At 41.0% G+C, this 12,976-nt stretch overlaps 1 protein-coding gene and 1 pseudogene across 2 annotated transcripts; one reads left to right on the forward strand and one right to left on the reverse strand.

The window, feature by feature from the left end:
- Positions 1-332: 332 nt before the first annotated feature.
- Positions 333-4,946, forward strand: LOC144652037 (uncharacterized). Its single transcript, XM_078512081.1, has 5 exons — positions 333-402; positions 2,232-2,657; positions 3,041-3,325; positions 4,007-4,052; positions 4,178-4,946. The coding sequence occupies exons 1-5, from the start codon at positions 333-335 to the stop codon at positions 4,944-4,946; spliced, it is 1,596 nt and encodes a 531-aa protein (XP_078368207.1).
- Positions 4,947-9,094: 4,148 nt separating this feature from the next.
- On the reverse strand, positions 9,095-11,900 carry LOC144649865 (cathepsin L1-like; annotated as a pseudogene). Its single transcript, XR_013569963.1, has 4 exons — positions 11,657-11,900; positions 10,182-10,407; positions 9,583-9,855; positions 9,095-9,231 (listed from the first exon to the last, which is right to left on the reverse strand). The product of XR_013569963.1 is annotated as a cathepsin L1-like (transcript).
- Between the last annotated feature and the right edge of the window lie 1,076 nt (positions 11,901-12,976).

Genomic DNA, 12,976 nt, shown 5'->3' on the forward strand with positions numbered 1-12,976 from the left:
GTTGATTAAAGTGGCCATGCATTCTGTAGTTGCTACCGATTTATTCTTTCTACGATGTTAAAACAGTAATTACACAAATTTTAATTTGGTTAAAAAGCAAAGTACGATTGATTTGTCTTTGTTTATTCGTTAAAAAAGTATACCTTTTCCAACAAAATTAGCATACGACGCAGGCACACGAGGTATCACTATTTATAAAAAAAGTAAGTGGCTGCAACCAGGCGCCAACGTATTCTCTTTGTGGGCCGGAAGCGACAAAACCGCAAACTACTGATCACTGTATGCAATGCGCATGCCACCACGCCGGCTGGTGAGTGTTGTAAATACAAAGCATGGCTCGTTGTTTCATCTTTGGGATTGCTGCTTGGACCATTTTGATTGCCGTGTTTCAAGCAAGTTCAGGTACTACCTAACCTTAACCAGCTTGATCTACTCTATTCAATGTCGACTGGTCATTCTAGAAAAAGAAGGCGTCTTGATTTTTTACAGAGACAAGAAAAGCAAGGCTGACACTACGTAGAAATGAAAAAACCTTAACGGGACAACGACATGATAGAGTCCAAACTGAAAGTCAAAAATGCAAACTCTGGACAGCTGTTTCGACCTGATTGGGTCTCTTCAGCAGAGTGTATGCCGCACAGAATAGAACAACCAGCGCAAAGACAGTTGTCTATAAAGTGCTCGTGGTCATGACAATCCGGATGGGCTCAAATTCAAACACTCGCCCATTGATCATTTCTACGTAGTGTCAGCCTTGCTTTTCTTGTCTCTGTATTTTTATTTTTGGCTGATTAGAGCTGTCGCCAGCTCCTACGTACACAGCAGCATTTTCGTCCGCGGTCCCTTGCTTTCTATTGTCACTTTTTGATTTTTTAGCCTGTGTACAGCCATCCTTTATATTTTACTAGACGGTTGTAAACAGGCTGTGATTTTATTAACATTTATTTCCAACAAACGTGTTGCATTTGCCCGTTGAAAATACACTTCGCGGGTCTTTTCTCAAGTCCGTCGCGAGTAAGCACATGTACTGAGCACGTGTCGGGTTCAGATTTTATAGCCTGCGTGGCCGGCGTTAATATTATAAAAGGGGAGGGGATGGCGAGCGCGATGCGCGAGGTGCGAGAAGAGAGCGCCTTCTCCGATCGCGCTTCGCGCTCTCTTCTCGCACCGCGCACATATCGCGCTCGAACTCCCCTCCTCCCTCCCCTTTAAACGCAGGCTAGACTAGGCTAGGCTCACATGTTAGGGACCATTCATTTAGATTTATGCCAGGGGGTGGGCTGTCAAGATTTATTATACCGCTAATTTAAGAAAGGTTGTTCGGGGAAAAGCACAAAAGTGCACGTGACAAGGCCGAAATGAAGTCTGGGTATTCATTTGAACTTTGCATATTGGTCCAGAGGAAATGAACAAGTTTGTATTTTTGCAGAGGAAGATTTTGTCTTTCCTCTCAGGCGGCCTTTTTCTGTAGCTCTACTTTTCCTAACGCGCGCCCTATATAGAGGTTGAACCCAGGCGCGCAAAGAGAGAGTCCAGGATAACTTGCATGCGCATGCGCAGGTTTTCCCCCAAAATTGGGGGAAAAACCACATTTGGCAGCACTTTTGAAAACGCGCGCGCACAGATGACGAGTTCAACTACGCCACCGTGTACTAAAGCAGGGTCAACAAAATAACTTTAAAAAAGCCAAGCTTTCCAGTTAATGTCTACTAAAAGCTATCGGCCAAAACACAACTCGCTATTCGTTTACTATTCCCAGTATTTTGTAGCTGTTTATTGTATTGGTTTTGGATGCAATTTAGCAAAGAATTTTTCTTGTATTTATTCGCGCGCTTGGTGGCGTAGTGGAATTCGTCATTTGAGCGAACATTGTTAACCTAGCGCGCGCGTCCTAAGCAAGTGATGCCACACTCCTCGCTTGTGATTGGTTCGTTCTGAGCATACGCATGCAAGTTATCCTGGACTCTCTTTTTGCGCGCCTGGGTTCAACACCTATATAGGGCGCGCGGAAGAGAGAGTTCAGGGACTGGACTAAATTTAACCAAGCGAAAATTTATACCGTAGTTACCGTTCATTATGAAAGTGAATGCTGGCGAAGGTGATAAAATAGTGGGAACTGAATTGAGGCAGGATGGGAACGTGCATGGACTGTATGACACTAAATTGGGGATGTCTGGTTTTACTTAATGTAAAATTCTATGGTCTCATTTTTTTATTTTGGTTTATTCAAGTTGAAAGTATTGATCCTGGAACAATACGGGAGTTTGTGAATGACCTCCAAGACCTATATTTAAGAGCCAAACACGCACTAGACAGTCCAGACGTATCAGCCGAACGACTAACCAGCATATGGAGAAATCTGGACGCTGCAGTGCTTTCTTCAAAGAGGATCCAGTGGCACCTACTAACAACAAAACCGTGCTCGGAAGACATACTTGCCGCTATTTTAAATAACTTTTCCACCCTAGAAAGACTGATAGGAGCGTTAATTGATCGGTATAGCTGTCTGGTTCCTTTTCTGGTCGACGAACTACGATACCGCGCTCCTCTGACAGCGACAGGAGCCGTTGGGAGACCATCGTACATTATCAACCGAGAGCAACTGGAGATTATGCGGCGTTACGGTATATCTTGGACTGATATAGCAAAATCTCTAGGTAAGCCTGATTTGACAGACTAATGTTGTTTATTAAACGGAATCAATCATTGAAAGCTTCTATTTTTCGTTATAGTTCACCACTGAATTTTCTCCACTTCTCATTGGTTTAAATTGATCACGTGTTCATCCGCGGAGGGCACCATATTAACATATTAATATTTTTATATTCATATTTATTTTAAGAACATCAAATTTACGCAGGGCAACTATCAGCCAATAGTTACTCGACAGAAACTTTCTATTGATTTTGCCCAATAAGAGACTGTTGGCTTTTAGTTCGAAACTACTGTGAATAACCTAAAATGATCTAGCCCCGTTTTTTAATTCCATGTTTAAATCGCTACTTACTTTTTACATAATTGGTAACGGTTTACTTCTTAGGTGTTTCGCTTTCGACAATCTGGAGAAGGAGAGTACATTTCAATATGGAAAGAAGACGACATGCCGGTCGCAGAACAGTTGGTATGCAAGAACTCTTGGAAATCATAGCCGAAATTAAGGAGAGGGCAGCAGGTGCAGGAATTGTAATGATCGAGGGGGAATTAGCAGCGCAATCTCTAAGAGCTTCTAGAACAGATATTGCAGAAGCCTTAATTGTCCTGGATCCAATCGGCGCCCGTTTACGATGGAGAAATATAACTCCGAGGGTGACGTACAATGTACCAGGTGGGAATTATAATATTTATGAAAAATGCTAACAACTCCAATAAAAATATAAAGACAATCTAAAAAACTTTAAACCATGCATGAATAATGTTGAAAGTTCAACTACGAAGTTCGCAGAAAGGTGATCGTCTTTAAGCCCTATTGACTGTGTTAGGTTCAAAAGGTATAGTGGTAAAATGTACAGCCACCATCTTTTTTTCCGTACAAAACATGCAAAACATTTCCACAATTAGCACAAAAGAGCTAAATACAATGAGAATGCAAATGAATTTTACCTCCACGAGGCCAAGAAAACATCAGCTTGTTCTTAGAGAAATAGAGAAAACCTAGGAGACTTTTTCGTTTTATGAAAGTATTTTGAAAAAGTCTTTTAGAAAGTGTTTTAGATAAGAACGTCCGCCATTTTGGTTAGTTTGTATGAGTCTTGTCTGAGTCACATGACATTCTCGGCAAATAACGAACAACCTTTCGAGAAACACAACTGGCATGTCTTATGTTTTATGTTTTTTATGTAATGATGTAGAACACATGCTCCTCACTCTAGCAGTCATGCGCACTAACATGATAGGTACGTAAAGCGTATGTAAAATAATGCGAAAGCAGCAAAAATTGCTGGTCTTACTAACAGTCTCCTTTCCGTATGTCTTATGTTGTTTAAGCATTTATGTTCGATTTCTGTAGGTCCAAACAGTCTGTGGCACATCGATGGAAACCATAAGATGATCAGGTAAAGATTAATTTCGGTGTAGGTAGTGTATTCACCAGTTTCTCATTATTTATTTTCATTCTACTCTTAAATATTTCCCACCGTTTTGGAAGCGACCGTTCTAATATTATTTGTTTGTTCTTTAGGTGGCGACTTGTCGTTCATGGGGGAATTGATGGATATTCGCGACTTGTTGTGTTCCTCAATTGCTCAGACAACAATAGATCAGCAACGGTGGCCAATCTTTTTATGAGCGCCACAGATGAATACTGTTGGCCGTCGAGAGTAAGAACAGATAAAGGGGGGGAAAACGTAGAAGTGGCCAGACTGATGATTCAGCGACGGGGTGAAGGTCGAGGAAGCATTTTGCAAGGAAGCTCTGTTCATAATCAGAGAATTGAAAGGTTATGGAGAGACATGCGAAAGATGGTTACGGAGTATTTTAGACGGCTATTTTATTTTCTTGAAACACAGAACTTACTAGATCCAAACAGTGACCTAGATCTATTTGCACTCCACTTTGTTTTTATGCCAAGAATCAACCGGAACTTGACTAAATTCAAGGCAGCATGGAACAACCACAAGTTGTCGACAGAGCACCAAAAAACACCCAACCAACTATACATTTTAGGCATGTTGAAACTGTTTGGTTCCTCGTATTGTTCTGTCACAGACTTTTTCGAAAACAACACTGTAAATGAAGAAGAATATGGCGTATCTGAACCAGAGATCGCTGATGCAGTGGACGTGGATGATATCACGGAGGTAGTAGTGCCTGAAAACCGTTTGCGTCTGTCGGATGATTGCTTGAGGGAACTTTGCGCAACGGTTGATCCATTAACTCAGGATGGCAATCACGGCATTTCGCTCTATCTGGAAACGAAACGAATAATTAACAGTAGCACGATCGACTAAAACTTTCATTTAAGTAGATTAAAGGTAAAATGAACAAAAACTTCGAACTTATTTGTTTTTCAAACAAACAAAAGTAAGTACATTGCTCTGATATGACGTTGACTTTTCAGTATATCATCTCCAACTTTTTAGGAAATTTAGTTTTGAAATTTTCACGAGATCGAGCGTAGTAAGTCACGTGATCGAAATATGGAAAGTATTACATAAAAAATCGTTGTATTTGCAGTTTGGTTGCACGAAAATCCTTAAAAATCTTACTTTAAAAGGTAAATAGGCATAGCTATATATGACAAATTGTCAGATTTTGAAAGCAGTGTTATTGTATTTGGACCAACTTTCGAGTAACTCTCTTTTGGATTTTTGAGCACTTTCTAAGCCACATTTTTGCATTCCAGTGAGAAGCCTTTATGGCATTTTACGAACACAATGTGGTCAGGCCTACCTGTTTTTGCGAAAAACTCTATTGACATGTGTGGTATTTCCGAACTTAAAGAATGATAACTTTAGCAGAAGTTTGTTTGAGAGTTAGTAAATAAATATTTTAAAACTCTTAACATTACGTCTTGTTTTTGATTATTACCCAAGAAAAAGGAATGCCAACCTCATGCACAAACTCAGAAATTCGAATTTGGACAAAGAAATGTATGGCCCATAAAAGGGCGGCCTGAGAGTTGGCATTCTAATTGAGTTAGCGAGAAGTATTCCATGCAAATCCTCGGTCCGCCCGGCGTACTTTACGTCTTTAGAAAAGATTGCACGACTAGTGCGCTCTCTTCCAATGAATGAATAAAGATAACAAATGATGTCAAGAGGTCACTCTTCCAACTGTCTTAGCCATAACGAGGTATTACGAGTTATCACAACGCATCAACAACACATTATAGCATTTTGTTCGCATTAATTTTACATTAGGTATCAAAATAAAGATTCTGAACAACTTTTCATGCTTTGAAAAACTCGCGTTATTCCAAGGCTATACGAACGTTTACGACTATATTTTGAACATCAAGGAAGATTAACGAAAGTTTGATGAAAATATTCGAGTAGGTTAAGAAAAAGTTAAAATGTTTTTTGGACACTTCTGTAGCAGTGAAAAAATTATAAATGTATTCTTGAAAATTCTATATTTTCGTTATCAAAGGAAGGCAACATTGTAGCTTTCTTGTAATTTTTTTAAATACATTTCTAGTATCATTTAGGGATCATTTTTGGCAAAGATACTTCTCATCACCATACCACCACCTAACCCCCAAAACCAAAAGAAAAAAAACCTTACCCCCACCCCCATCGCAAAATTATAAATGGGAACCGGAATTAATTGATTTCTCCATGGGAAACGGAATACAGATATCGAAAATAGGTAAAGAATTTCGGAGGTCCGAATTAGAAAAAGGCTTTCATAAAAACCTGACCCCGGTTTTAATTACCGACCCTGGTATAAGTCAGACCCCGTTTATTAATTATCGATATCGGAATTAATTCAGACCCGAGAAAAAGAGGAATTATCGAGGTCGGGACTATTTCCGACCACGATAATTCATTTCCGACATCGACAATTGAATTATCGATATCGGTTATATCCCGATTTAATTTTGAACGGTTTTTTACGCGATACTCAACAACTCGGAGGTCAGCGGAAATCAAGCAAAGGCGGAAGTCTCTGAATTCTAAAGGTGGAAGTCCGAAGTCTGAAGTCTGAAGTCCGAAGTCTGAAGTCTGAAGTCTGAAGTCTGAAGTCTGAAGTCTGAATTCTGAAGTCTGAAGTCTGAAGTCTGAAGTCTGAAGTCCGAAGTCTGAAGACTGAAGACTGAAGTCTGAAGTCTGAAGTCTGAAGTCTGAAGTCTTAAGTTTGAAGTCTGAAATGTGATGTCCCTCCTCGGCTTTCGTACTATCCAGCTTTAATTCTTTTTTTCCACACAAACCGGATACAAAACAACGCGAAAGAACAGCAAGCGAAATAGTCCTCCACGCTGACTTTCTTTTGGCTCGTCACGCAATATTTCCTCGCAAACGTTCAGATTCTCGTTCCCAGAGCCTGCGTCGCCCTGGACCAGCGGTCGGGAGACGTGAAGGGAGCGGGAATGAATCTGCGTGCGTGATCTAATCGAGTGGGTGGGGGCGGCGGGCCAGCGAAGCGCACGAGTCGCAGTTTTTTAAAAAAAGCAAGTGAAATGTAAAGGTTACAGCCTTCATTGCATCAACCAGCATGGTGTGACAGTAGCCGATCTCATAGTCCGTTTGGGATGTTCTTTGTTCCGTAAGGGGTCGTTCTGTCTTCTTAGTATTTGGTCAAAACTTAACTGGAAAATACCTACAGTAATGGGAATGTAAAATGCAAAATACCTTATTATAGGAAATGTACGATACATGTAATTAACGCGAATTTCAAAAATTCGCGTTAATTTAATGTACCTTAATTTAAGTCATGGTTAATTAAAAACACTCTATTTTACAGCATTGTTATTTTAAGACACCTTTTTTTCCTGGTAAGTTATATTAACACGTCATCTACTTCTCCGTCAAAGCTGCAGGGATAGCAGAGGCAGTGGAAAGCGAGCGCCAGGACGGGATGTATTCCATCCCTGGACCCATGCATTGAATATTAGTCACTTTTTGGTCTGTTTAAATATCTTTGTTGTGTATGGTTTATCGGAATTAAACCTCAAGTTCTGATGTTGGACGTTCTTGTTTTGTCTTTGGAATAGCGCAGCTTGCTATAAAGATTACTACGCAACAAATTCGCGTTAATTAACTGCATGTAAGCACACACCACACGAGAATTCGCGTTAATTATATGCATGTAAACATAAATTTTCCACAATTCGCGTTAATTTTATTACGCGTACATTTTGTTCGCGTTGTTAAAATGCTTCGTTATATTCCTATAATAAGGTATCACTTATCCAGAAACGTAAAACATACCCCTCAGGTCTCCCTTACTCCAAATTACCGAAGCCGCCAATTTTATATAACGCTTCCCCCGCTCCACTTCCTCACTTTTTACACTCGAGTAGTCCTCCCTTCCCCCCCCCCCCCGGGACTGCACCCATTGATAACCACACAATTTAAAGCAAATACCTTGCAAAACAGTTTATTGTATATAGCAAAGTTTTCTGTCTTACATTCTCAATATACTGCAGGGCCGTAACCAGACCTTTGCCATAGACGAGGCAAGATCGTATTAGGAGGTTCTGTGGCCACGCCCTTCAGAAAATTTAGAAATCTGTAAACTCTGAAACACTTTTTGTTTAACTGGGGATTTCTTAACTAAACATAATTATGTTGTTTTAAATTTTGGGTTAAAATGTCTTGTCTCTTGCTAAATACGGCACTGGTACTACACAATATACTACAAATACTAAAAATCATGTCTAATACTATCCTTGAACGATAAATTTTAATACTCTTTAATAGAACTGGAAACTATTTTTCCGATAAACCATAAAAGAGTACAATTAGCTAATTCAGTTTGGATCAAACAAGTGGATAGCTAGCCATAGAGGCGATTCCGCACTGGTTGTTCTTGTTCCTAGACATCATGATATAACCCTGCATGCCGTAATCAGCTCCCCAGCAGTTCTTGACCAGCCAGTAGTCTTGGCCTTGGTAGGTTCCGTAGCCAACGACGAGTACAGCAAAATCCAGCCGAGTGCTGCTGCAGGCCCTGTCCAAAAAGGTAGCAGTTATTAAACTTAATTGAAATTTGTGACGCACAACACTGGTATTAGTAAATGTCTCTTTTTCCGCCCGCGTCACGCAACACTACTCGCATTGCACTGCACAGATTTGTCTGTTTGGGTCGTCACGCAACGCTTTGTAGGTGCGTTCCGTGACTGTGCCATGAGAGAAACAAGATGCAACAAACGTAAATTTTGGCATTTTGCCCTTCTTGCAACGCACCGAAAGCTTTGCTGAAAACGGAACTGGTTTTTGCCTAGCCTGAAATACCTTTCTTCCCTTTCAAGGTCCGGAGCCGTTATTTCGTCACGCAATGATTCTCTTAAATGACGTGACGACCCAAATAATGGCTGCAAACGAGACTAAGGCTCTAATGAAACTGGATTCTTCTCCTAAAGCAAATTTAAAAGTAAACTAAAGAAGTCGATTGCGAGGGTGCGGACTAGCGTGACAAAGAACGCAAAACGTTCTTACGGTTCGTTGTACACTCCCTTATTATAAAACTGGAATGACGAATGGCTGGCATCAATGGCGACGGAGATTGGGCCTACTGTGGCGATAGCGGACTGAAGAGCAGATTCGCTTCCTCGAGAAATGTCCACGTAACCTGGAAAGAAAAAAAGTGACAATGAATCAATGCATAATCTCTCTACTTGCCCATATATTTCTTGTGGTATCAGTAGGGAGAATTCGTAATTATCATTCATTTCTTGCCAGTCACTGTTGTCATCAGAATGGAGAATTTCATAAAACATAGTAGAATTGTGCCGTTTGTCGTTTAAAAATTTTCCTCATTGTTCCTGGGACTAAGATCATCAAAACCAGGTGGAAACGTGGGCCTAGCATCCGGGCGTTACGCATCTCATCTGCACGATTGGTTAACAGCTGAACTTTTCCTGCGCTTTTTCCAGCGAAACGGCTCCACGCACAAACCCTGAGCATGTGCCAGTTTTCTTACCAGTGACTGTAGCTCCAACGGTGTTTGGATTAAATGTGCAGTTGTTGTTTTCCGGAAAATACCGGTAACTATGCTCGGTGTCGATTCCTCCATTAGCCTTGATGTACCTGAAGGCATTATCCACGAGTCCGCCCTGGCAGCCATGATTTCCATAACTTGTGGAGCAGTCGACCAGATTCGATTCGCTGAGTTGGACAAGATGTCCTGTTTTCTTGAAGTGCTGTCCTTCCAGTGATCCGGTTGTGCTGAACGCCCAGGAAGAAAAACACTCTCCTGCAGGGGAAAATATATTGCTCGATTTAGTGTTTGACGGACACGAGTAGGGATCTGCGTGAGCTAAAGCGAATTCCGGAAAATTTCTGGCATTAAAACGTCGTCTTCATAACTGATCAAGATTAACAACTATGAGGGCCCAATGTATGTGAATCGATGGCAGTATTGTAACAAGAAGAAGAAGAAGAAAAAGAAAAAGAAGAAGAAGAAGAAGAAGAAGGAGGAGGAAGGAAGAAGAAGAAGAAGAAGAAGAAGAAGAAGAAGAAGAAGAAGAAGAAGAAGAAGAAGAAGAAGAAGAAGAAGGCAGAGGGGGAGGAGAAACTTACCCGTGTTCTTTACTTAAGTGACGTATCCCTTAGTTCTCCAGTCAACAGTATCAGGTAGAGTTACTCCACTGGGAGGAAGGAAGGTCGATCCCTGTTGTTCTGTTTCATCGGAGTAATGAGCACGAATTCCCAGGAAGAAGAAGCGGTATTCATCGACTGTCAGATCACCGAACTTGTTCATAGCCAGGGTATACGAGTGTCCTTCGGAGTTGTGTTGTTGAACTTTCTGAAAATAAAACAGACGATCAACTAAAAAATGTTGTGTACGGTTTTAAAAAGGTTCAGCACTTCCAGATGATTAAGACTTCATTCATCATATACTCCTGCACTACATTTTCGTGATTTCGATTAATTTAATCTTTGTGCAACTGGAAAATTGTTTCAAAATGGCCACAAACTGATTTGTAAAGCAAAAATGGGAAACAATGCAATTGAGGTCTCAATTTGTCACCTGGTAGCGTAACAAATTCATTTACGCCAAGGTGTCAACAAAACGTAACGTTTGTCACGCGCCCGCGCAATCGGCATAAAACTTTCCCCTAATTACGGATAAAATAACTCGAGAACTAAAGATTTTTTCGGATTCACTATAAAAAGCAGCCTGCAGCATATGAGGAAAATAGCGGTAGAAAGTGTAAAACCTGAACCAGCGAAAACGCTGCTGCAACGAATTTGGAATTCATTCTTTTCGTCGCCCACTTCACGCGCTTCTCGCTCGCAGCACACGTTACGCGGCTCGTACTTCGCGCTCCACGTCCTGCCCCGCTAAACCCTTAAACGTCTGTTCTGAAAGTTATCTACCGCGAACGCCAAAAATACCGGTTTTGCTTTCGCTAAGATGATCGTGACAAGTTTTAGGAATTCTTTCCAAGACGTGCGAGTTATCGAAGGTTTTCTTAGAAACTGTCTGTGCCTGGCACCGCAAGTATAGAAGCGAGAAACTTAAAAGGCGCGTTTACAAGCGCGTTTACACGACAGAGAAATTTGGGTACGTACCTGTCACAAAAAGGGTCCGCACCTAACCACTTTTGTAGAGAAACAGTCAAATCAAAACGGGGTCATAGGCCATCTCGTGATGAGTTCGGTCTTGTCAATCGTCACGAAGGATTTACTTCGGAGGCAACTGCCCGTCTTCGTGACGAAATGTCAGGGCCGTAACTAGCAAGTGGCAAGACGAGGCACTTGCCTTGTCTTGTTTTGTTTTAAAACATAAACTTATGAAAAATGATTAAGAAAGAGTTAATTCAGGGCTTATAGTTCTCTAATTTTTCTGGAGGTCATGCCCCTTGAACCTCCTAGCAAGATCTTGCCTCGTCTATGCCATCGATATGCCAAAGGTCTTGTTACGGCCCCGAATGTACACTTTGCGATCACGGAAATAAACGTCTTTCTGCACCGCTGTTTAAAAAACACTTTGTAGTGCAAAGTTAACTCTTTCATAAAGAACTGAAACTTGTGTATCAACATTTACATACCCTCAAGTTATCTCTCCAAATAGCATAACGAGCTGCTTCTTCGGTGTCTGTCTCGTATTTCTTGGCGTGGAAAGTCTTCCAAGCTTGCCACTGTTCCTGATATTCATCAAACTTCAGGACAGCGCCACTTGCAACAGATAAGCAAAGCACAAATGCAATAACTCCTTTCATTTTGACGACGTGTGAGTTGTTTCCTACCCGTGAAATAAACCACGATATGTACTGACAGTGCCTGCGAGCTCGGAATGCTGGCAATTTATCACAATGGAAGTCACGAGAACCCTGCGAAAATCACGAGATCAAACAATCTTGACTCAGCTCTGCCTCAGGACATCACTCCGCGCGCTGGCGCCTGCAATAGATCTACTAGTCACGAAACACGAAAATAAAACTGATAAAAAATCACTCTTAGCTTTGGCCTTAAAATCTTTGCTGACAGGCCAGTGCAAGAGGGGAACCTGGGGTGAGGGGTACCTGGGGTGTTGATACGATGGAAAATTTTGTTATTAGTTTTCTCTATTGGTCTTTTGGCCAGCCCGGTGGTTTTAAAAAGACCTATAAATGTGAGTAGGCCTTTTCCACGAGATTTTCCCACAAATCCACCACAACAGTGTATATAAACACTTACGCATTGAATGATGTGACAGGATAAACCTGATTAACAACTGTTCTCGATTGTACCGGACCGGCCGGCTTGTTCTGACAAAAGGACAGCGCCCGGCCCTTAATGTTATCCATTTATATTACTTGAAGAAAATTTCGTACTTTTATTCTACTGTTCCACAGTTTCGCCGTTAAATACAACCTCGTTCCCAGAGTCTCTCTCTCCTCGTATTTAACGGCGAAACTGTGGAACAGTAGAATAAAAGTACGAAATTTTCTTCAAGTAATATAAATGGATAACATTAAGGGTCGGGCGCTTTCCTTTTGTCAGAGCAAGCCGGCCGGTCCGGTACAATCGAGAACAGTTGTTAATCAGGTTTATCCTGTCACATCATTCAATGCGTAAATGTTTATATACTGTTGTAGGGGGCAGGAGAAAGAGACCCTGGGAACGAGGTTGCGTTAAGGAGGCTCGATGTAGTTTTTTTTAATGGAGAATTTAACAAAATGTCAATTGTTGCTAACCTTTGTGACTAAGTGACGGGAAAAGAATTAAAATTTGGTCATATTTGATCATTATGGTGTATTTTGGCAAAAATCGAATATTGGCTTCCTAGATATTTTTAATGTTCAAAATAACTACCCTTCGGCTAAAAAAAAACTACATCGCGCCTCCTTAAATAAAGGCTAAAAAGTGGATTAGTATATAAAATGTAA

The sequence above is a fragment of the Oculina patagonica genome, chromosome 4 (assembly GCF_052425735.1).
Source record: "Oculina patagonica isolate OP01 chromosome 4, crgOcupat, whole genome shotgun sequence".
NCBI lineage: Eukaryota > Metazoa > Cnidaria > Anthozoa > Scleractinia > Oculinidae > Oculina > Oculina patagonica.

What these genes read in the sequence shown, in the direction of transcription:
- LOC144652037 (XM_078512081.1), top strand. Translation starts at nt 333, where the DNA reads ATGGCTCGTTGTTTCATCTTTGGGATTGCTGCTTGGACCATTTTGATT. An exon ending in TGATATAGCAAAATCTCTAG is followed by an intron (nt 2,658 to 3,040) that starts GTAAGCCTGATT and finishes TTTACTTCTTAG; the next exon opens with GTGTTTCGCTTTCGACAATC. An exon ending in GGAAACCATAAGATGATCAG is followed by an intron (nt 4,053 to 4,177) that starts GTAAAGATTAAT and finishes TTTGTTCTTTAG; the next exon opens with GTGGCGACTTGTCGTTCATG.